Genomic DNA, 25,918 nt, shown 5'->3' on the forward strand with positions numbered 1-25,918 from the left:
AAACATTACATTGTGCTTTCACTGATGTTTCAGCATTACTGAACATAAATACTCTTAAAATAACAATTAAAACAGTTCCAAAATGGTTCTTGGTTTGGACATACATTTCTATATTTCTTTAAAGCTGAAATAGGCTTTTATATTTGCACATCTCATTTAAAGATATACACCATCGCCATGTCCCCACTGTTTAGGGCATGTTTTTTCCAAGATTTCTACACATGCCAGCTACTTAGCACAGAAGATGAAAGGCCAATATCCTGTTATTCATGTAATTTTATCCTTGAGGCCTTCCTTTTGACATTTGAGTGATGTTATGTATCAAATTCAGAATTTAGTTTTACAGGATCATTTTCCAACCTTCCTTTATCCTTTAGAAAGAAACAGACTGTTTTTGTTACTGTTCCATTAAGACTGATCTATATAAACCCTGTTGTGTTCTGATTGGCTTTTCTGTGCTTCATTTAAATAGTGATTAAACTGTGTGAGTAGGTGGGGCTAAAATGCTGTAATTTGAATAGGTGGATATGTGGAAATGTGTTGGTTTTCGTGACATAAAATAACAGTGAATTCAAAATGGGCTAGTTTTCTACATGTGGGTGTATTGACTGAGGAGTGAACTGTGCCTTTTCAGATTTTAGCAATGTTTGCATGTTATATGAAACTTTTTTATAGTGTGGTTTTCCACAGTGTGGGTTTTTTAACATTAATATAAAAAAAACGGCCCTCAATGCCCCCTTATTGATAATAAAATACAAATAAAACTAACATCTAACAACAAGAATATTTACAATTTATAATATTTTATTAGTGGAGATTAAATCTCAAGACCAAATCTCAAGATCTAAAAGTGCAAATGGTTTGTCAGTTTCCTGAGTCAGGCTCAGATCAGGTTTAAATTTCACAGCCCACCTCCTGCCAGGTTTTTACCCCTGGTTAGACCTTTAATTGGGCCTAATGCTTTGGTCTGAATCCAAATACAGCCCAAGAACTCTTTCTGAGCCTGACCAAATCCACAGCACCAAGTTTTGAGAGATTAGTCTTTAACTTAATATACTGTATTTGCTCAATGATTTAAATACCGTCCATTTAAATGTACATTTTAATTAATAATTAAATTAAATTAAATTCATTATTTTATTTCTGATATTCATGTTCAAATAACAAAAAAGCCTGAGTCAAAGCCAACTCAGAAAAGATGTATCAGTCAGTCTTTCATTATTCTCTCTCTCTCTCTCTCTCTCTCTCTCTCACACACACACACACACACACACACACACACACACACACACACACACTCCCTCCCTCCACTTGTTTCAATACAGGTTCTCACAAGCCCTCGTCCACTTGGCCCCATCATTTTCCCTCGGGGAAATGCCCATCTTAAGGGCTGTTCCATTACTTTATTAAGTCAAGTCAAGAGTGTTAGGGTTTGAGTGAACACAAGTGGCTACTTCAGCAGTAGAAATTGTCCATATGCATTGCTTTTTAACCTGGAAAATAATGTCAGAAAAAAATGTTGCACAAATCTGTTTAAGCCACTGCAGAAAAAAACTTTATAATGCTTCACATTTTCCATAACATTGTATTTACTGGGCTTTAAGTTACAAAATACGCTATTTATTTCAATGCCCAGAGCCGACAGTACATGACTGAGGTGTCCTTGAGCAAGACACCTAACCCCCAACTGCTCCCCGGGTGCTGCAGATAGGGCTGCCCACCGCTCTGGGCAAGTGTGCTCACTGCCCCCTAGTGTGTGTGCTCACTAGTGTGTATGTGGTGTTTCACTTCATGGATGGGTTAAATGCAGAGGTGAAATTTCCCCGTTGTGGGACTAATAAGGGTCACTTAATCTTAATCTTAATCACTTTGCTCTGGTAGCTGCTAGTTAGCATGCTAAAGGCTACATGGCTAACAAGAACAACAACAAGAAAGTCCTTTCACCACTCCAAGTACCACTCCAAATTTGTAGGCAGACAAAAATATTACTCACACACATTATGTACTTTTGCATTGCAAAGTCAGCAGGGCTAGCCACTCATTGAATGAATGAAATGAGTCCCCTTAAGCTGTGAGTGACCACTTGTGTAACGTAGGTGTGACACACAGTGTTGAGTCGAAGTGGACTAGGGCAAGCTAAGATAAAGAATTAAAACGGGGCCTCAGTGTCTCTCTATGACCAAGCAACTTTGACAAACACTAAGCTTAGACATACAGTGGATTTAATTTGCTGAAGGCAACATCAGTGTTAAATAATGTTGTTGACGAGATTTAAACTTGTTTTAGGACTTCACAAATATTTCCAGGACATTTTAGCAATTTTCTCATTTTCCAGTGGCTTTCTAGTCTTACAGGGCCAGACGTGATCTCATAACAAGAACACATGTCTGGGGACAACTTTTGGCGCCGGCGGTGAAATTTGCTGAAACAACATTACGCCCCCTCTGAAACCGGCCCCCAAATTCCATTAGTCAGGAGAACCTTCGATATCTAATGAAATGCTATCGTTAAAACTCTTTTTCCTCACAAGGTAATGTTTATTTTTAACACATGCAATGTTTTCTTCACACACAAGGCACTGGATTGGTTTAGAACTTTCACACTCAGTCTGTTCCCACTCTGATAAGTCTGTCTTCTTGCCTACATTTAGCCTGAAGGTTCTTCTCATGAGATTCCGTCTTTTTGTGTGAGACTAGGAGTTACCATGCTTGGAAAAGTAGTCTAGGTGTCTTGGCTTTCAAGGATATCCAGGGTATAGGCTCTTATTGATATGTTCTTCACTGATTAAAAAGAGGTTCTTCTATGGCTTAACCCAAGGAACCCCTTTCGGCACAAAGATTTTTAAGAGTGTATATTTAAAAAAGCGTATTTTTTCACTTACCTTTAATGGACTGCCGTTTGGGTAAGATAGTGACTGCTCCCTCAGCCATCTCTTCTTGGTGGAGCACTGGAGATATCTTAGAACCCCAGCTATCTGACCCAACCCACAAGAAGTGGCCAGTCAGATTGACTTTCTTTGCTGCTTGCAGTAGCCTCCTTTAAAGAGATCAGAATAAAAAGATGGTTTAGTTCACCAGGTCCCTGGGAATGAGATTGGGTGACATCAACTGTACTGTATGTTTTTTTTTTTGTCATCAAAATACTGTCTGCGTTCTCAAGCACTTTGGTGAAACTCCATTTAGTGTAATTGCAAATCAATGTGTTATTGACTGTTCAGCATTGACCACAGTTAACAATGAACTGTATGAGCATGCTTGCAAAGGGTCTCTGATGCCAAATTTAGTCCATCTGAATGAAAGAGCACCTCAGTGAGCTGACATGAGGCAGTAATGTCTATGAAATTTCACAGACATTTGTGTAAAAAAAAAAATCCACCCCATGAATGAAGTAGAAACTCATCTCAAAATGATTAATATGGCTTGATTTTCATCTTGTAATGTTTGTATTCAGCACATAGTGACAGATTAAACATGATCGCCTTTCAAATCAAAAATAATTAGTTTGTAATTACAGACCAGTAGTTATAATGCATGTAAGTGAAGGCATTTAGTCACATTCTGTCAGAACATCTGGGTCGTAATGGGTCTGATTAGGAGCTCCAGGTGCAGCACTCAGAAATCAAGGGCTTTAAACATTCCCATGTGGAGAATTAAAACATGGGCTAGCAAAATTCATGGGGTTTTAAAATGGGATTTACTTCTATGCTTTGTCATGACTGTAGAGTAATGAGGCTGATTAAAACCACTAATGTTCAGGATATGAAAACACTCATGTTGTTAGAACTCACCTTATATCATCCTCATTTGCAAAAATAATGACCACTCTTGCATTGGGGTTTTCCCCCAGCCGGTGAATGATCTTGTCAAACTCTCCCACTTTGGGCTCACGAGGGATTTTAACCGACTGGGAGATACACACACCCCCTGCAAAAGATAAGAGAAGATATTTTGAATTCCCTCTTACATATGCTTCAAAATAAAGGTCCTTAAATGCCTCGTGGTTTGGATAAACAGTTCTAGGAAATAGGTCTAATTGGAATAGAGCCTTAATATTACATGGCGGTACTTTGAACACACTCTCATACAGTACTGTGCAAAAGTAAGAGACCATCCCTCATCTATTTAATTTCTAGGCAAAGTAGCTAACAAGTACAAGTTAGTCATTTTTCAGAGAGCATGTATTCTAACAGAACAACACAACAATTAAATATAATATCAAAGTTTTTCAGTATTTAGCCTGCCCACTCTTGCCTTTATTACAATTTCCATTATTTCCATATATTTTCAGAAGACTCCCTTTCAGTTTTTCAAAGAAATCTGTGGGGAGGGTTTCCCACACCCCCAAAGTTCAGACTTAGAAGTTATGTTTTCAGCTTTGCGCTATTCAGGTAATGTCAAACACATTCAGTGATGTTAAGGCCAGCTCATTGTTCTGAGAAGACCAGCAGCTTCTTTGTTTGATTCGCATATTGGCTTCTTTTTCATCTGTTTTCTTTCTCAGTAACGGCTTCTTGACAGCTAGACGTCCTTTCAGGCTCATAGTGTTAGGTTGTCTTCTCATCGTTGAAGGACGGACAGAAAACCCCGTGGATTTTTTTAGATCTGACGTAAAGGTGGAGCTTGAATTTCTCCTCTCTCTCAAAGCTTTAAGTGCTGTTTATCTGACAGTGACAGTGTGGGTGGTGTACCAGGTCTTGCATGCGTCCCATTTTCTCTGGATCTTTGAACCTTTGAAGACTCCAGTTTTGGAAACTCCTGTTTTTGTCACTTATTTTCTTTTCACTTCCCTCTTCCTGACGCAAGTGGATTTTCTCATGTCTTATCTCTTAAAGAATGAATAAATGGTCATTTTGATTGGAAATGAAAGAGATGACCAGGGGTGGGGTCTGACTTTTGGGGTCCAGTACTGTATCTTACATACAAAAAAAGGTTCCTTGGAGAACCACTGGTTCAATGACATCACTCCAAACAGCCTTTAAAAGTATAGTAAGAAAAGAACATTTATCTCATTGTCTTCATTGTCCCTTTTATCTTCATTTATCATACGGCAAACATCAAGTGTCCAGTGCTTTGAACCGAATCTCTTGTAGTTAAATCATCTCTAACTATCTGTCAACTACTTGATCCTTTTGTTAGAACTAGCAGTTTTTCTTCAGCTTAAACTGGGAACAGGAAATCCAAAAATAATTTAACAGTCATCTCATAAGAGCAGCCATGTAAAAGAACAAAGAGAGATGAAAGGAGGTGGTTTTAGGTCTTATTCATCCTCTTAGGCCTTCAGTGGGTTTTTGTTTTCATTGGTACAGTATTCTCCACAGTGCATCCTGTTGTGTTGATTTTACACAGTAACCTAGAAAACTGTCAAGTGTTAAGGTATTGCAGATGGTGCTGGTGCTGTATATGTGGCTGTTGCAATAAAGGCCTGAAGGAACAACCTGGTCTCTCCAGAGATCTCATGCTCTATCGGAACTTAATTGCTTTGCCTGGAAACCTCAATTTACTAATGCATTGCTCCACTGGGCTCCTTAATTGTAACTCTCTCTATGCGTGTTTTGTCATCAGGTATGGCACTGTGTGTGTTTATCCTGCGTTGCAGCTAACAGGATTTAAAAGCTCTTTACCAACCTATCATGTTGTACCTACACTTACAGTATGCTACTCTGGTGGAGTCCTTAATTTACTCTGCACATTCAGCTGTGTGGGTTGAATGTTTATGTGTGAGAAGGCACAGCAAAAAATGTGACTCACTGTGACCTCAGTACACATTTGTTGTTAATGCTGTAGCTAATCATGTAGTGGGTCTGCCTTTGAATTGTTAAAGGAAGTTTCCCATCAGGTCTTTGAGATACTGTTGGTAATTTTTCTCTAGATTCTAATGTGTGTTTTGGCTTACACTGCTACTGTTGCCTGTGATTGATTAGGCTTTAATAAGAGGGGCCTGGGGTCATGATCCCCCAGGAATTTAAAATGGCTCTAAAATGTTGGTTTGTCATGAATTGTTAGAGTAGTAAAAAGTGTTCGGTTGCTATCCATCCACTAATAACAGGGGCAGGCCAAGCAAAGGCAGTTAAATCAAGCCCCCCTAAAACTGGCCTGTCAATGGCCCAAACTTCATTTATTTGGTTTTATTTCATTTCTTTTGCAACATTTAAAAATGCTAGCTCTTTACAATGTGTCAACTTTTCATGAAAATTTAAATGAAAAAAAAGAGAATTTCATTCTCATGAAAACAACTCAAAACATGTTCATAATATTTGAAAATATTCATCCTAGAGATAAAAATATTTATATAATTTAGCTGATCAGCTGAAGCTATATATATATTTTTTTGTTGGCACATTTTACTCTAATTCTCATTTCCACTGTGTTCAAATATGTGTCATTGCAATTTGTTGTCATTTTTAATAAAAAAGAAAATTCATTTATTTTACTTTTAACTGCTGAATAATGTTTTCCTTGCAATCTGTAAGAAAATTAAACAAAACTAAAAAATGTTGTGCAACACAAGGGAAAAGACAGACCTCGGTGACTGTCAAAGTGTTGTGGTAATGAAATAAAATAGCAAAACATTATATTTTGCAATATGTATACTTAATCCAAAAATAGAATTTCACAGCTTGTAAAAAGCTGTGGAGACAAAAAATATTTACAAAATTATTTTTAAATCTTATTGTATTGAGAATCTTGCCACTTAAATTGAAACATGTTACTACAAATCAATTTATAATAAATGAATCATTCAGGTTCACGTTATTAAAAGAAACATTTTTCGTAATTCTATTTTTTTAAGTTGAGATATTTGTGAAAGGTCAGTATCAGTATGCCATGCAAAAAAGTTACTTTATATGTTCCAGTTTTTGAAAGTTGATATTAATTAAACTGTAAATTGCTAAAGAATCAATCATCTTTTCATTTATCTCCATCCTGCCAAGAACAAAAGAAAAACAGATAAAACCTATTTTTGTTGTTCTGTGATGATGTGACTGACAGAGAAATCAGGAGAAATTCATCACACACACACACACACACACACACACACACACACACACACACACACTAATCTGCTTATCCTCCTGGGTCATGGGGGATGCTGGAGCCTGTCTCAACTATCATTGGGCAGAAGGCAGAAAATACTCTGGACAGGTCACAAGTCCATTGCAGGGCAGACCTGCAGACAAATACAATCACACATACACTCACACCTGGGGCAATTTAGCATGTACCTGGAGGAAACCCACGCAGTCATGAGGAGAACAAAAAAACTTCACACAGAAAGGACCCTGGTCACCCGACCAGGGAACCAAACCCCAGGCCCTTCATGCTGCAATATGAAAGCGCTGCCCACTTAATTTTATTACATAAGACATTTAGCATGTTTTTTCATTTTATTACAAAGTTACCACTTTGGAGGTTTACCTCTTTTTGCAGTGCCAGTATACCAGTTTCATACATAACATACATGCTTTGAGAAGAATGTATCAAATTCACACCTCAGAAGTTTGACCAGCTATTTGTCCTTGATTCTTTAATACAGACACACAGTTAATGATAGTAACAGTAAGTTAAATGAAATACAGCGAGTTTTGTCTCTTGTCCTTTCCAAACTTTCTAACTTGTATTAAATGCATGATGTATGTTGACAAACCGCCAGTTATCTCAGGTCAGCTTCATGACTCCTTTTTGTCTGTGGCTATGTGCAGCTCCTGCCAACTTCCAGACAGTTCATTTGTTCCCGTGCTAAAGAGAGAGCATTTTTTAAGGCTTTGACCTGTCCTTGTTGAGAGAAGAGCGCTGCTCAGAGTCAGAGGTGTTAATTAGAGGAAAAACTCTCAAAGGCACCATATGGGACATGAGCAGCAGGAATCTTACAGACATACGCAGGGCTCTGCATATGCTCCTCGCTAGCAGAGGGCAATTCAAATGACTGATGAACTCCAGTTAAGGGACCTTTTTTTTTTCCACAGGTACATGAGTGAAGGGAACATTTACAAAGCCAAACTGTAGAGAAAGTCAAACTATGACTCATCACACCTCATTCTATTTTAGTTCTTCTAACTTCTGCTAGACTGCTAATATAAGAGTCTTGAAATAAATATACAGCGTCAGTGCATTTTTCTGTATAGTGCGCAAAATTGCATCAACAGAAGTATGTTTTATATCACTTTTTTATGCTGCAATGTGCTGCTATACAACTATATAAAACAGTTTATCTGTGGTTAGTAAGATTGGAAATCCAGCACATGTGACACTGTATAGGTTGGATTTGGTCTATTTTTTATATGAAGTACAAACACAATCCAAAAAAGTTGGGACAGTGTATAAAACACAAACAAAAACAGAACACAGTGGTTTGTACACTGACTTTTATGTGTATTTAATTGACAACAGCACAAAGAAGAGATATTTAATATTTCACTTTATTAACTTTGATTTTTGTAAATATAAGCTAATTCTGAATGTCTGCTTTTTGAAAGGTGCAAAGTTTTGGAACTTTTCACAGGTAAGCAGGCGAATAGGTAGCAGATGATGATATCATGTGTATAAAAGAAGAATTCATGAAAGGTTCAGTTCAATGTTCAGTTTAGTTCAGTTCCTTGGAACAAATTGCATGAGCAAATAGATTCAATGTTTAAGAACAATGTTTCCAGAACATGAATGCAAGGAATTCCGGAATTTCACTATCCACAGCCCAATGTATTATTAAAAGGTTCAGAGAATCCAGAGAAATCTCTGTGTAAGAAGACACAGCATGTGACTCACTGTGACCTCAGTACACATTTGTAGCTAATGCTGTAGCTAATCATGTAGTGGGTCTGCCTTTGAATTGTTAAAGGAAGTTTTCCATCAGCTCTTTGACAGTATCGTTGGTGATTTGTCTCTGGTTTTAAAAGATAAAGAAATTTTGAATGAAACTAACATTCTGCAGCTGCCCAAACTTAAAACTGAGATAATTTTTTAAGCTACATTTCCCATATCTCAACCTATTATGCACAATTACCCAATGCTTCATATGGTCATTCAGGAAATTCAAATCTATGATGCAGAGAAACACATTTTTCCGTATATATAATGCATAAATTTTGTGTTTCGGCTTATACTGTTATTGTCCCCTGTGATTGATTAGGCTTTAATAAGAGGGGTCTGGAGTGATGATCCCCCAGGAAAAAATACGAGCTCTCTCTGGAGAGTAGTGAGAGGACATTGGCCTCCAGGCCAAATGCATGCCAGATAGAGCGAGAAGAGAAGGATTGTACTGTACAAAACGGGACCCATATGTCAACAACGTCTAGAAACACTGCCAAATTCTCTGGGCTAAAGCTTATCTGAGATGGACTGAGGCACAGCGGAAGTGTGCGCTGTGGTCTGCAGAGTCCACTTTTAAATTGTTTTTGGATGTTGTTTTATCAGGCCAAAGAGGGAAAGGACCATCCTAGTTGTTACCAGCATAAAGTTCAAAGTCTAGCGTCTATCATGCTGTGGGGGTGTATTAGTGGATAACTTACACATCTGTAATGCTGAGGGGAACAAATTTTGGAGCAGCATTTAATGTCCTTTTTAGGGATGTTCCTGCTTGCTTCAGCAAGACAATGCCAAGCTGCATTCTGCATGTGTGATAACAGTGTGGCCTCATAGTAAGAGTCCAGACCTGTCTCCCATTGAAAATGTGTGGTGCATTATAAATAACAATATACAACAATGGAGACCCTGAATGGTTCAGCAGTTCAAGTGTTAAATCAAGCAAGACAGGGAGAAAATTCACTTTCACCACTACAATTGGTGTCTTTTGTTTCAAATGATTACCACATATTGTTAAAGAAAAGGAGAGAGAACACATTGCAGGCATCAAATTTAAAATAAGTGTTTATATACCAAAAAAAACCCAAATAAAGTTAATTTTACGTTTAATTGAAACATTAAATATCATAATTGCTGTCTGTTTCCATTTATAATTTCCTGCTGTCCCAACTATTTTGTGAATTGGGATGGTAATAAATCCAGAAATTGGACAGTTGTATTTAAACAGATTTGCTAATCTTGCTCATCTAAAATAAGCAAAACAGAGGGATGGTTTGGTATAATGTTGTGATGGCAATTGACCTCTGCAAAGGATCTGTTATCCAATCACCTCTGAAATGATAGCAATACAGTCCAAGCTATATTAACAGAATATTTTCACTCACTCCACTGGCTTGCCTCTTTTCTTTCTTTGCAAAAAATATCACTAAGTGAACAAGTATTTAAATTTGAATGGCCTTAAATCACACACTGTAATGGCCAACTACACAGATATGCTATAGTCTTATAAACTACTACTGTTGAGGTTTTATATCACCATAAAAAATATATATGTAACATAAATGAATTAATGTAAGTCCCTCTCTATCTTTCCTTCTTCCCAATGGTGTCTAAAGCAGATACAGGGCTTCACTAGGGCCTTTTCCAGGCAAGTCTCTTACATTAATAACTTCTGGGGCCACTTGAGGATGCCTGCTGCATTCATTAGATCCAGAGGATCAAAGGGAAATACATTTGTATTGATGCAAATATCAGCATTATAAACTTTAAGAATCCAATAAACCAATACTTCATATAATGATTATAAATACTGTGGAGCTTAATATGCCTTTAGCCAATGCTTGGCATTGACCATGGCTCTCAAGTCCTCTGAGAAAAGGATAGATATCTGGGTATTTATCTGGGTAGTAAGTGTTTATTTGTTCAAAACACTGACATTGACCTATATATAAATAAACACTGATTTTATGTGTGAGTGTGTTCACTCTTATTTTTATTCTATTTATATTTTAATTTGCATAAGTTGATGTCTTATGCTTCTGCTCTCATCTGTTCAGGCTATAAATGGGGCTCATCTATTTACCCATTAAAACAACAACATTATTGTTGTTGTAGTTGTTATTGTAGCTTGTAAAAGTAACAAAAGGAACATACATAATTGGCAGAAAAATGCCAAGAAATAATGCTTAAATAAAGAAACAATTCATAGTTATATAAAGGAAGAATCATGAGTAAACAAAGAAATCAAAACAACATGCTGACGAACAGCAGCTTCTTCTTATTTTCCATGACCCAATGTCTGCTGTTGCCCTTTTTTTGGAATTTTTTTTTTTTTTACTAGCAGCTGAAATGGCAAGAACTGAGTCAACGTGACACAATGTCAGAACCTTATCCTCAGATTTGTGCCAGAGTCAATTATCCTTGCTAGGCACACTGTGAGAAAAGTCAAAATGAAGAAACTCACAAAGCATCCAGGACTTCAAAGGATTCGGCACAACATCTTCAATAACACTTAAAGAGTCGATGCTCTCAGATGAATTTCGATTTGAAAGTTTCAGGGCTGCATTTAAAGAGTGACTTTCACTTGAGGCGAGGAAACAGATGTATTATTCCAGACATTTCCGAGACTGAAAAATGGTTGTTTGTTGTCTTTGCTGAAGCAATGGCTCAGAGCTGGACTTTTTGTGACTCAGTGTGGGTTTACTGAAGTCAGTGTGGAACAAAGACAAACAATGCCACTTTTTCAAGAACTCTAGCTGACCTCAACATCATGAAGAACACAAGCTTTTCAAAAAGTCAACTAGAGTCAAGACGCACTTAGATTCTGCCGTTCATATATGTCACTCTTCCATGGCAGCTTAAGAATTCATATTGAAATTTCACACAGAATGAATGATCAGTAAGCACTACTGTATTTTACATGAACTGTATGTTAATTAGGACTGTGTCAAGTTATCACAGCCCATCCTATTTCGTTATATTTCCAGCCAAAACAGCCATTAAGTAAAAGTTATTCATTTTTCAAGAGATATTTTAGGAGAACATTGGATATAAGATAATCCACTTGCATAAGGAAAAAAATGCAGTTCAAAAAATAATAGAAAGACAGCGAGAAACGAGACCCGTAATGAGAAATGAGTGCTTTATAATTTACTTTAATCATTTATAATTTATACTTTAATTAAAAAAAACAACAATAAAATATTAGAAACACTGAGTACGTAATAAAAAACTACAAGGTTTTAAACAAAGAAACACATTCAGCAAGCAAAATACAGCAAAGGGACATGACCACTACATAACAAAGTGATGTGTAGACCACACAACCATGACCTGAAGGGCTTGATATGAGAAACCGGGAGAAAATATTCTCAATATATACGGTTTTCTCTTATGTTTTTTGCTTAAGGTCTAAACCATGTTCGTTGTAGAGTTTAAAGCAAATGCCTCCTCACCTCTTTGTTTGTATTGAAATGACTCTTTGTCTCATGACCTTAAGGTGATTAACCCCCCCCCCCAATCTCTACCCCCTACATCTCTATTCATATTCTCCTTGTACAACCCCTGCTTATGCCTCCTCAGCCTCCTTTTACCTCCTCGTTTCTTCCCCTTAGGTTTTCAATGTATATAAGGTTCTTCCAAAATATTCTTGTTAGACTGGACTGCTGACCAGGCTAGACTAGAATGGACTGGTGACCAAACTGGACTGGTGACACATTGATGGGGTTGGGATAGCCACTGAAAAATTAGTAGCTAGCTACTTTGTAGTTACTTTCTCAAAATTAGTAGCTAGCCACTTTTTAGCTACTTTTCCAGAAAAGTAGTGGCTACTTTTTAGCTACTTTTTGAAAAGTAGTGCTTTTTAGCTGCTTTCAAAGCGTGATTGTCAGATTGTTTGTGAATCTCTACCTGACACACCAAACAAGCCCAACTGAAAGTGTGAACAAGACACTGGATTTAATCCTGTGCCAGAAAGAAACATACAATTGAAAAGCTGCAAATATACAAGATCAACAAAAAAGACCAACAATCAAACTTACGTACCCAAAGGTGTGATATCCAGCAAAAATTAAGACTAAATACAAATTCAATCATTCCAGGTTTTTCCTGACAAAAATCAACAAAAATAACTGAATACAAACCAGAGAATTTTGTGCAGTGTTGTCTACTGTTGAGATAAAACTGCTTCAATTTTAACATTTCAGCAAGATTCACTGATCAGGCATAACATTATGACCACCTCCTTGTTTCTACACTCATTGTCCATTTGATCAGTTCCACTTACTATATAGCTGCACTTTGTAGTTCTACAATTACAGACTGTAGTCCATCTGTTTCTCTGATACTTTGTTAGCCTCCTTTTACCCTGTTCTTCAGTGGTCAGGACCCCCATGGACCCTCAGAGCAGGTACTATTTGGGTGGTGGGTCATTCTCAGCACTGCAGTGACACTGACGTGGTGGTGGTGTGTTAGTGGGTGTTGCACTGGTCTGAGTGGATCAGTCACAGCAGTGCTGCTGGAGTTTTTAACCACCTCAGTCTCTCTATTGGACTGAGATTAGTCCACCAACCAAAAATATCCAGCAGGTCATCCTGTGACCACTAATGAAGGACTAGAGGACGATTAGCTCATACTGTACAGCAAGAGATATCTCTCCTCTTCACATCTACAGGGTGAACCGACAACGCAGGTGTGTCTAATATAGTGGACAGTGAGTGGACACAGCATTTAAAAATGAGCGTAGAAACAAGGAGGTGCTCATAATGTTATGCCTGATCAGTGTATGTACAGAGATGCACATTCAGAGTCTTTCTTAAACTTCAGCAACACTTTAGCTTCCAAATTCAGTGACTGAGGCTCTGTTTGGGGTGAGAATCAGGCCTGAATAATCTCTGCAGTGCTGCAGAGCTGCTGCGGCTCCACAGCAGAACTAGATTTTTGGAGTTAACGTAAAACTGCTAATTCACCAACCTTTAACGCTGAAGACTGACGTGCAGACTGTTGATCAAACAGCAAGGCAGAGAACGAAACGAATTGATCATTTTGAGATGAATGGACTCACTGGTTTCCTAATATGTTTAATCTGCAGCAACTCGCAAAACTGAAGTCAGCATCTCTTTCTACTGCTTCTCGTTCACATTCTCCCATTCCACTTTAAATGCTGAAGTTTCATGAGATGCAAGAAAAGCGGCTACAGCTGAGTTAAAGGTTAAAGCAGAGCAAAGTGTGTCCGAGTTCGTGTTTATATGTTCGGCCTGTATATAAGCACATACTGAGATGTACTTACAGCCAAGAAGGTAAAACGGACATAAAATGTGGCTCCCAAGGTGGTTTCATCATTGCTAAAAGGACAAAACGACTCTTATTTCAGTTGTGACCCCTGAGTTAAGCCTGCTAGTTAAGCCAGCGCATGGGGCGAGCATGTGCCTGTTTGCTCGAGCTGTCCATGGCTCAGGTGAGATTGCGCAGTCGCCACCAGCCCAGTGAATGACCGCTCTGTGGTTCTCGGATTGACTGAAGCCTGTAGCAACACTGTAGCAAAAATATTTGCTATAGCTACACAAAAATTTGTAGGCGCAACAGCTACTAGCTGCATTTCATGAAAATGTAGCAGCTACTGCTACTAAAATTTGTAGCTAACTACAAAAAGTAGTGTGCTACTACGCTACTCCCTCATACCTGCACATTGATCACCAAGCTGTACATGATCGTCTGCATGCACATGAATAAAACTAGACTCCTGATCCTGCTGATCGACCATGCTGTACCCACACTCTGTATGTGGAAATAAACTCCAGTCAATGCCGAAGTTCCAGTCTCCTGACTCTTCTTGCCAAATTTCTAACACTACAAAGAAAAGGGAACAGCTGGGAGAGGGAGGAGCCAGGGACTACAAACAGATGAGAATCCAAATAGGGAAGGTGGAGAAAAATGCAGAGCAAAGGAAACAAATCAAAAACAAAAGCACATAGCTAAAAATACATGGCCACAACACAGGGGAAGAAGCAAGCACACTCAGGGGAACAATGGGGAAACTGTGACAACCTGGTAGACCACCAATATTGCTCTCGTCAGATAAGCAGTACTAAAGCTTTCATCTTTGAGAGACAGAAGAAAATCATGCTCCACTGTTGCTTCAGCTCTGAAAAAAATCCACATTTGTTTCGGTCCATCCTTAATATGTGAGAAGACAACTGAACGCTATGGGTCTGAAAGGATGTGACTAGTTGTATGCAAAAGTTTTAACACCTCTGGTCAAATTTTGTGCACAATTTTGCAATTTATTTTTACATTGGAAAAAATAAAACAAAATATATGCCATAGCTTTTACACAGGCAACATTTTACTGCACAATTACTGGTTATTTGCTGAATGGGTACTATGCCTATCTATATCTGAGAGCAGCACAGCATCACTACCTGGGTCAGCAGGGGCCTTGGCACATATTTTATGTCTTATTTTTTCCAATGTGATAAACTCAGAAAATAAATAGAAATTATGTGTCATGACTTTTGCACAGGCAACATTATATATTTTTTCTCCAATATGTTACATTTAGCAAACATAATATAATTGTACATTAAAATGTGCAGAAGTTTGTTCTCTGTAGAGAATTCTCTGTGTTAATTTACTTTCACTTAGAAAATCAACAAAACATGCAATTTGACCAGGAGTGCAATGGAAACAGAAAAAAGCAGAAAGTATGCAAATCAAACAGAGAAGCCGCTGGTCTTTTCAGAACAATGGAATTACATCAACATCACTGAATGTGTTTGGAATTCCTTGGATCATAAGAAGCAGAAAATGCAACCAACTTCTAAGACTTCTAAGCTTTGAAGATGTTCAAAAACATCCCTGCAGATTTCTTTGAAAAACTGATAGCAAATCTCTCATTATGAATGGAAGCTGTAATAAATGGAAGATGGACTCAGTAAATACTAAAACAGGATCTTATGTTCAGTTTTTGAGGCTTCTGTGTGATATTTTGTTAGACATATCACTCCTGATGATCGATGGCCTCTGGTTTTTGCACATTACTATATATTCTGCCAGTGCAAACTGTGCTTACTATATGTCAAATAACCTGTTTTCAAATGCTCATCAAGAATGAAGAACTCTAAAGGGTTTTGCAATGCAAGAGGCTGTTACACCGTGAGGGCCAATTTACCATTCCTCACCTTAACCGTCTACAGATGAGTAACCTCAGACTTGATTATATGAAGCCAGGCCTCTAAGGCTTCGATTAGGATCTCTGTGTGAAATCAATTATGGCAGGCAAATCATGTTGATCTGAAAATTTCAGATGTATGTATGCTGAATGTGACGTGGTCTGTTTGCTGCATTATTGAAGCATGCTGGGTTTCAAGATTATTCATCAGTCAGTCGTGGCCCACGTAGGCTCCACAGCGTAACTGGCCGACAGCCTCCCCCTGCGAAACACGTCGGTGGCAGTCACCTCTCAAAAGTCACCAAATCTATTCCACTGTTTCAAAAATCGACTCTTCAAGGTCCCTCAGCAGCAGACACATTATAAATTTGGCCCATTACTGCAACCCTGAAAGTATTGAATATGGTTGTGATTCAAGGACAGTCAACAGGGTAAAAGAAGAAAAGTATATTAAAGGACTCGATGCCTGTGCTACTACAGAACTAAGCCTACTTTTTGCTTAAATGTCAGAGTGAAATCCTAGCAATTCTATTTGGGAATAAACTGACACTCAGATTTGATTATGTGACGCAAACAAATAAAGCAATAAGGTATTGTTATACCTGCTAAATCTTCTACCTTACATTTATCTAACCTGGTAAAAGTCATGTGACAGAAGTCATGTCATCAGCTACTCACCCAGCCCAAACACTGTCAACCCTGTTTAATGTATTCAGACAACATCCTGACAGCAGTATTAGAACAGGCTTTGTCATATTTGTACCATATGTGATTTCCATTTCATATACAATGCAAATAACAGATGTTGACACAGTTTACAGATAATAAATTGCCATCTGGTTAAGAAGCATTAAACTCAGTGTTCATCATTTCTAATATGATTTTTCTTACTGTGAAATTGGAGGGATTTTCACAAATGTTCATCAAGCCCTCTGTAGCTAAAAGAAGGATGAATTGGCAGTACTTCATTATGACCCTACCCTCCAATAAAGAGCCTACTGCTTTTTTTTAGACAAACCAGGAAAAAGCCCCCTTGTTGGGGACATACAGGTTCTGTGCAAAAGTAAGAGATCACCCTTATGTATATTGAATTTCCAGTTTCTCAACATGAAGGAAAACAGAAAACATATGCTCAACAGACAATTACACAGAAGCCTTAACAACTCAATACAATATCAATGGACCTCATTCACCAACCGTCTTAAGAAGAAATTTCGTCTTAAAACCCACTCAGTGTTCCAGATGATTCTGACAACAATATCAGTGGTTTCTTAGTTGGGATTTGTTTTTAGGTAAGAACAGAATCCATGCACACTCAAGAGCACAAAGGCACGGACAGTTCTCTGGTTTAAAAACATGTCATGAATCTGACATAGACCTTTTCTTAGGACCTTTATCAAGAACTAATGTAAGAAAAAACTTTAGAGATTTAGGCCCAAGGTTTCTTTCAGTATTTAGTGTATCCAATATTTGCCTTTATTACAGCTTCCATTGCTTTCAGTGTTTTCAGAGAAATCTGCAGGGATATTTTTCCACACTTCTAAAGTTCAGTCTTTGAAGTTGGTTGTATTTTCTGCTTCTTACATACCAAGTATTCCCAATTACAAATTTGGACTCATTGTAAGGGGGAGCGAGGAGGCGGACGCACACGCTGAGATAAGCGAGATTTATTAGGGGCAAATCCAGGGTCGTGGTTAATACGGTCCAGGGTCAATGAGCCGACATGTACAGAGTTTGGGTAAGACATAACAAAGACTAGAACCAACACAAACAACAACCAGGTACAAAGATACAAGGATTCAAAGACTGGCAAACACAAGGGGCAAACACAGGGCTTAAATACATGGAACAACGAGGGACAGGTGAAAACAATCAGGGGCGGAGTTACAAACCAAAACAAGAACACATGGACAGGACTTTGAGGAGCCAACCGTGACACTCATTGGTCCACAAACCATCCTCCACATCTCAGATGTCCAGTTATGGTCTTCTAGTGCAAATTGCTTCCTTTTTACTATAATGGCTTCTTGACAGCTACACATCCTTAAGATGTATTTCAGATCTGACGTAAAAACGGAGCTTGATTTTCTCCTCTTTCTCAAAGATGAAAGCTTTGAGTGCTGTTTCTCTGATGGGGACAGTCTGCTGGTCTACCAGGTCTTGCACGGTTGTTAGGAGGCCCATTTTTGTGAATCTTTAAATCATTTTTTGAGCTAATGTTTTGGAAACTTCTGTTTTTTCAGATTTTTATGCAAACTGATTATCTTACATCTAATCTTTTCTCAGAAATATCTCCTATAACCATTTTAGGTGCCGATGAGGAAATAAAAGGCAGCTAAGGTAAGCTTGACAGATGCTATTGTGAATGTTAGAGTCTCTTTGAAAGGGAACATAATGTCAGTGGCTCCTTTGGAAACTGCTGTAACAGTTTGGTTTAAGATTCAAAGGATGGGCGAGGTAAAGTGGCCAAAGGGGGGACAAACTGAATACTGATAGATTTGATATGGATTGTTTATTTGTATTCTCAGCGTAAGAGGCTTTTGTATAAACATACTTCATATCATTTGAATGATTGGAAAAGAGTAATTCCAAATAAAGTATTTATTATTTTCAGTCCGTTGTTCTTGTTTAATGTTCAGCTGCATTGTAAATGGGGGCACCCTAAGTGTATGCAGAGTTTAAACAAAAGTAGATTGAGTGAATAACTTGCAAAAATAGTTGTTTGTAACTGGAAATTGAATTACTAAAAATGTCAAAAAGCGGCATTTGCACATACGCTGTATGCAGAACAACCTGAAAAATGTACATTTCTTATATTATTTGAGTCAAAGACAAATTATTTATGCAGTTTTTTATGCTTCTTTGTGTAGCATATTTACCATTTCACCTTTGCATTACACCCTGTTCCAGGGTATATACCGAATTTTTAGTTTTACTCCTTGTCTTTCGGCATTATCTAAACCCACCGAGTCATACTGAGTCACTGCCAACTCACTGCCAATGCAATGTCAACAAAAGGAGATGGTTAAAGAAATTTTTTAAATCATCCTCAAAATGTCAAAAAATGACAAATTAGTGCATGTTTTTGTATGAAATGTCCCTTTAATGTCCACGTTAGAGAGAAAAAGTTAGTGCAAGCAAAAGAAATAACAACTACAAGCAATGAAAACATACTCTTAAAAGTAAAAGAGAGAAGGTTCTTGGAAACAATGCTGTAGAAAAAAACATGTCTGGTTCCCAAAGTATCTTTTCAATGGAAGATTCTGTATAGAGATGTTTTTCTAACTGGCATAAATGGGTCTGAACAACTGTATTACAAACTTTATAGAACTTTCTACACAACTATTACAAAGTTCTGTACCAATTCAACTCTCAAAGATGAAAGCTTTAAGTGTTGTTTATCTGATGGGACAGTATTAGTTTCTACTATATTACTGTTAGATATTGTCGCCATTAAATAAAAGATAGGATATCTTGTCTTTGAAGAAAACCATTGATTTGTGTAGGTTTTTTGGGTCGTGCATTCTAGTGTTATGAGTGTTATAAGTTATGACAGGTCCTGCTAAGGGAAACGAGATGAGGCCCATTCATGAAATTTTTTAAGGTGGCCCAAAATTTCTACCAGCACCCCTGAATCAGACAGTTGTCTCTCTCTTTCTGTGTCACACCAACAAACTGAAAACTTCTAGAGATTTCCTCAATATCTGCTGCATGTCAAGAGAGGGCATATTGTACTTCTGGTGGATTACGTTAGTCATGCAATATTTAGCAGCTCAAGCTCTTGTGTGAATAGAGATGCTCCAGTGTCACAGCCATGCACTGACATGCTGCTTTCAGGAACACATATCTTCTTTAGCATTTCCTTTGGAGTGCTGCCTTTTTTCTCTATTATTCATTTGGTGTTTTCGATTAATTATTGAGAAACAACTTCATCCTTAACCAACCCCCACGCATAATGATACACATTGATTCATTCAGTTTTATGTTTTGTTATTTACCATCTTAAGGGCTGAGTCAGCGAGGCAAGATGAAAATAGGCTAGCAGGCATCATGCTGACATGCTTTTGGAGGAGTCCTGAGTGGGGGGAAAAGGAACAGGGACGTCACATAGAATATTATAGCCAGGCATCTTATCGCACATCCATCGAGGAGCAGTGCTGACCATGTTAAAATCCATGTCAACACAGCTCCGAAGGACAGGCTTCATGAACCAGCATGTCCAAATCCTCCCAAAGCTAAAGTTGTTGACTCCCTCTCTCTCACTCTCTGGCTCGTTCTATCTCTCTCTCTCACTCAGCTTCCAGGGCAGATGTGCAAACACCCCTGTGGCTTGAGGGAAGGCTATTAGGAGCAAGCAGAGTGCTGCAGTGAAACTCATGGTTATTCATATCACGGCCCTCAAGTCTCACACCGTCCATCCACATCCCCCCCAGCACAGCTGTGGGACCAGTCTGGACATGACCATGGCTACAGAATGGAAAAGAAGTTGCTTAAAATGTGTGCACTGCCACTATTTGTCCTCCGGATGAGAGTTCAGATGTTTTGGGAAATAATTAAATCCCTCAATACCTCTCTTCCAGCATCTCAGAAAACACCTCATTAAATTGGGGTTCTTAAAGGGCCAGTATCCTGGAAAACTGAATTTCACTTGTCTGTTCTTTGAAATAAAAGTTTGAAAAGAACATAGAACTATTAAATATTGTAAATATTGTTTATGCCCATTAAATGACCAGGACCCTTGGGCGGGTCCAAACACTACTGCACATTTCCATGACCTAAGTATAACTTAAGAATAACTTTTCTTAGTTTCTATTGCAGTCCACGTAACTACTGAATAATAAGCTTTAAGCCTAAACCTGGGATTTTAAGGGGCCTTTGTTTTGTTTTGTGATGTCATGAAGACCAATGCATTTATCAGCCTGCTGCAGTTTAGCCTCCCCTGTTCACATTGAGTTATAAGGAATGTTTCCATCCCACATTGTCCACATGATTCAGGTATTTTTACAAATATTTGTACCTCCTTTTTCAAAATAATCTTCTTTAAAAAAGCAGTAGCATTTCAGAAATCTTTCTCAAAATGCTTATAAAATATTTGATTTCAAAAATCCCAAGAGCCAAATTGTGAAGCAGAGGTGTTTTAACACGGCACTGTGTCATAAATGGAAAATGCCACCAGGCCTTTAACAATGTAAAATCTCAGTTCTGAATTCTGCCAGAAAATAAAAGCTAAAAAAGCTAAATGAATGCTACTGCTTGCCTGTGTAGAGTTGCCATGGCTACGACATGGACAAAGCTTTTCATTCCACCGATGCTGGTAAGTAATTATAATATCAAATACCTTTAAAATCATTTAAGTATTTTTAATGTTTGCAGTAAAGTTCACAACTGAGCGCAGTGTGTTCTGACACCACTACACTACAGTTTAAATGAAAAAGCAAAACTAAGGTGTTTTATGTAATTGTAACAATGGTATCACCCCCACATTGCACAGCAGACAGACATGCTAGTAGTGTGCTGTGTTTCAAATGCAATCAACAACAGGCAAGTATTAAATTAATGCCTGATATCAGCATTTTCAAAAAGCTGTGTTTTGCCTGTTCACACAAAAATTAAACCTTCAACCTGAACAGCCTTTTCAAAAAGCCTCAGTGACAGAAATCAATATTTATATGTGGACAGAAGGCCAAACTGGTGTGTGTACAGGGTGCTAAAGGCACAGTGACAAAGAGCAGGCTTAATTATATGAATTATGATGGGTTTTATTACACAGACCCACAGAAGCATCATAAAAAAATCATACACAAGATAAATGTAGGATATAGGCCCTTTAAAGAGCATTTTCAGCTGGCATGGAGAAGAAATGCTAGAAATGTGTGAAAACAACAGAGTAATATAGCACAAGATGATAGAGCCATTGTTCTGTGCCCTGAAGTGTTATAGAGGTTGTTCTCATTCAGCACCCAGCACAATATCCTTGGATAATATTCAGGCTGAGCAAATCATAATGTGAACTATATTTGAATTGTGTACTGGCTTAAAGAAAGTAAATACAGCCTTTGGGATATGAGCTTGTCTGTTTGCTTTGGCTCATTTTTGTTTTCCGTGGCTGAAAGGATCCACTGTACATTTGCTGCAAAAAGAGTTTCTTATTAATTCAGCTCTTCATAAATTGTAGTTTCATTTCATGGTTTTTAAATATTTCCTGTGCTCCAAATTGATTGTGTCTCTCATTGGTGAGTGTAATTTGATACGTTCAAATCAAATTTGCTCCCCGTGCTCACACACTCAGCAGAGGAGCACAATGACTGGAGACAGTTATCTTATTATTTTACTAACAACTGCATTAATGTATTGATCTAACACATTTACAGCTCCTGTCTCTCACAGTAATGCGGGTAGTCTAGTTTGAAGTGTTTTTAAAGGGGAATTCCACCAAGTTTTTTTCAGAATGTCTGCATAATTCAATTCTACAAATGCAAAAAGCCTCATTCTGAGTGGTTTAATGTGAGATGGTGCATGAAAGAGACATATACTGTCTCATATTTCTTCACAGTGGTAGTGATAGGAGTCAAGGGTCACAATGTCTACAGAATAAATATTAACATTGGATTTTGCTTTGTGTCCAAAATAACCAGTCATCCTAAACATGTTTTTTGAGTAATATAATGTTGATAAGGGTTCAAGAACACACACACACACACACACACACACATACACACACATATATATATATACACACACACAATATTGTGCGAAAGTCTTAGGCACCCAAGACATTTTCAAAATCTATTTATTTGTGTAGTATGTGTTTATATTTGAATACCTCCCCTCGAGGAAGCCCAGTATTATATGTAATTAAAAAGCAACTCCTGGTTTGACCAATCAGTACTTCATTAAATTGTGCTCATGATTTAATTGATGATATGAACAAGTCTCTATGGCTGTGAAAGTGTCAAGGAAAAATATGGACCCAAGAAATTCTTGTCACTTTTTATTGTTTTTATGTTTATTTAAATTATGAATATGACTTTATTCTAATATTAATAATGATGATAAACTCACTGCTGAAGTAAATTGTTTAATATATATACACTGCTCAAAAAAATAAAGGGAACACTTAAACAACACAGTATAACTCCAAGTAAATCAAACTTCTGTGAAATCAAACTGTCCACTTAGGAAGCAACACTGATTGACAATCAATTTCACAGCTGTTGTACAAATGGAATAGACAACAGGTGGGAATTATTGGCAATTAGCAAGACACACTCAATAAAGGAGTGGTTCTGCAGGTGGGGACCACAGACCACTTCTCAGTACCTTTCTGCTTTCTGGCTGATGTTTTGGTCACTTTTGAATGTTGGTGGTGCTTTCACACTCACAGCCCTACACCGTGCAGGATGCTTGCCATTTGCCAGAGAACACCAGGATTGGCAAATTCGCCACTGACGCCCTGTGCTCTTCACAGATGAAAGCAGGTTCACACTGAGCACATGTGACAGACGTGACAGAGTCTGGAGACGCCGTGGAGAGCGACCTGCTGCCTGCAACATCCTTCAGCATGACCGTTTGGCAGTGGGTCAGTAATGGTGTGGGGTGGCATTTCTTTGGAGGGCCGCACAGCCCTCCATGTGCTCGCTAGAGGTAGCCTGACTGCCATTAGGTACTGAGATGAGATCCTCAGACCCCTTGTGAGACCATATGCTGGTGCAGTTGGCCCTGGGTTCCTCCTAATGCAGGACAATGCTAGACCTCATGTGGCTAGAGTGTGTCAGCAGTTCCTGCAAGATGAAGGCATTGAAGCTATGAACTCCAGACCTGAATCCGATTGAGCACATCTGGGACATCATGTCTCGCTCCATCCACCACAGACTGTCCAGGAGTTGGCGGATGCTTTAGTCCAGGTCTGGGAGATCCCTCAGGAGACCATCCGCCACCTCATGAGGAGCATGCCCATCACAATACTGAGCCTCATTTTGACTTGTTTTAAGGACATTACATCAAAGTTGGATCAGCCTGTAGTGTGTTTTTCCACTTTAATTTTGTGTGTGACTCCAAATCCAGGCCTCCACTGGTTAATAAATTTGATTTCCATTGATGATTTTTGTGTGATTTTGTTGTCAGCACATTCAACTTTGTACAGAACAAAGTATTCAATGAGAATATTTCATTCATTCAGATCTAGGATGTGTTATTTGAGTGTTCCCTTTATTTTTTTGAACAGTATGTGTGTATATATGTGTATATATATATATATATATATACACACATACATATATTATGCACTGTGATCAAAATTACATAATTACATATATCGCTGCTGTCAGAAGAAAACCTTGGGAAAAAAAGGAAATTTTTCAGTTTTTTGATTTGAAAATGCCTGTTGTTCTTTACATTGTGTGTAAATTTCATGAAGAATAGACCAAAAGAAATGTCTGAAAAGTCTGGTTCCATGACTAGGTTAATTGCCAGGTTTAGTGTTAGAACCTGGGCAGGGAAATGACCACACTGTGCTATAGAATGGAACTTTAGGACTGGGACTGAAGAACCCTGATTTTGAGATGTATTAAATCCTATGGACAGCTAGTTCCTATTCACTCTGCTGTGAGCAATTCTGAGATTGTAAGTTTCTCTAGAATAGCACATTTTATATCAAAACAACGATTTTGATGAAACAACTCTGTAAAATGTTGAACAGTCAGTGGGAATTCTCTTCTCCTAGTTAAACTGTCATAAGTATATTTAAAAAGAACTCCACAGTGCTGCATGCGCACTTAATGCACTGGACCTATCACAGTCAGGGTAGGGGGGAGGTCTCAGGATGAATTACAAAGTGAGGTGTATTTTAAGCTAATTATCCACTTGTAGTGGAGAGCGAGGCACAACCAAACACTGATTTTAAAATGTTGAGTAATCACATTTTCATAAAAGGAACATATACATCCCTGCTATAATGGAACACTTGGAGTTTATTTCTAGAACCTACAATTTGTACAATTACACCAAAAATGATGGAAAGTGTTACAGTGTTACAAATGTTACAGTTTACCCCATGGAAGAGATGGTTAGTTTAACACCCGCTAGAAGATCTGATGAATTAGTGCAAATGAAGTCAATTCAGTATAATTCTACATTGTAAGAAACATAATATTTTCCAACCAAACTGCATTATATATTATATTATTATTTACTGTGTGTCAATGACAAATGTATTTGTCTAGTTCAGGAGAGCAAATAATAATAAAATAGAAGAATAGAAGAAAATCACTGTTTTCAGATGTTTTCTATTTTTCATTCTACAATATGTGTAAACTTTTGGCTCAAAAAAGACAAAAACATTCCTTTATTTGTCTTTGTTTACTAAAGGTGGCTTAGTGGTAGCACCATGTGACAACTAACCCCACAGTACACAGCTTGTACTTAAGCCTAGCTAGCACTTGCTGTAAGCTTGTCTCACACTTCAAAACAATACTAGGTTATAGGCAAAAAGATGATGATTTAAGTATAATAAGGTTGGATTTAGTGATTTACACAAACAGCTCAGTAAGCAAAAAAAACTTACTTACATGCCCTGAAAACTCTCTTTGGAAAAGATCTCTTTAAAACACTGACGAATTTCTCTGAATTTTCAAGGGGACTGTGGCTAGGAAATGTGGTAATGTAGCCAGAAGCACTTGCTGCATGACCTTCTATAATAACAAAGTCTATGTTAAAATGTGCCCTGTGTTAAGTTGTTCCCTGCACCCCCCTACACAGTTAACTAGCTACTGTATGCAATGCTGTGACAGGAAAAGCTGACAAATGTTCAATAGTTGGAATTTGCTGCTAAATACTTCTAACGGATGCGGCTTAGAATATTCCAGTGTCACAGTAGTAGTGTAATATGATGAGCTTTAGTGATTTCTGTAAGGGTAATGTTAGCTCACAGCATCCTCGGGGAGTAACTTGGTTTGTC

At 38.0% G+C, this 25,918-nt stretch overlaps 1 protein-coding gene across 4 annotated transcripts in view; it reads right to left on the reverse strand.

The window, feature by feature from the left end:
• grm4 (glutamate receptor, metabotropic 4) overlaps window positions 1-25,918 on the reverse strand; it is a 228,372-nt gene that overhangs the window by 48,702 nt on the left and 153,752 nt on the right. For all 4 annotated transcript variants that reach the window (XM_017697823.2, XM_017697821.2, XM_037534870.1 and 1 more), the window contains 2 exons: window positions 3,788-3,923; window positions 2,882-3,036 (listed from right to left, as the gene is read on the reverse strand). In XM_017697823.2, the coding sequence (XP_017553312.1) occupies window positions 2,882-3,036; window positions 3,788-3,923 (291 nt within the window). The remainder of the gene's footprint in view (window positions 1-2,881; window positions 3,037-3,787; window positions 3,924-25,918) is intronic.

The sequence above is a fragment of the Pygocentrus nattereri genome, chromosome 26 (genome assembly GCF_015220715.1).
Source record: "Pygocentrus nattereri isolate fPygNat1 chromosome 26, fPygNat1.pri, whole genome shotgun sequence".
NCBI lineage: Eukaryota > Metazoa > Chordata > Actinopteri > Characiformes > Serrasalmidae > Pygocentrus > Pygocentrus nattereri.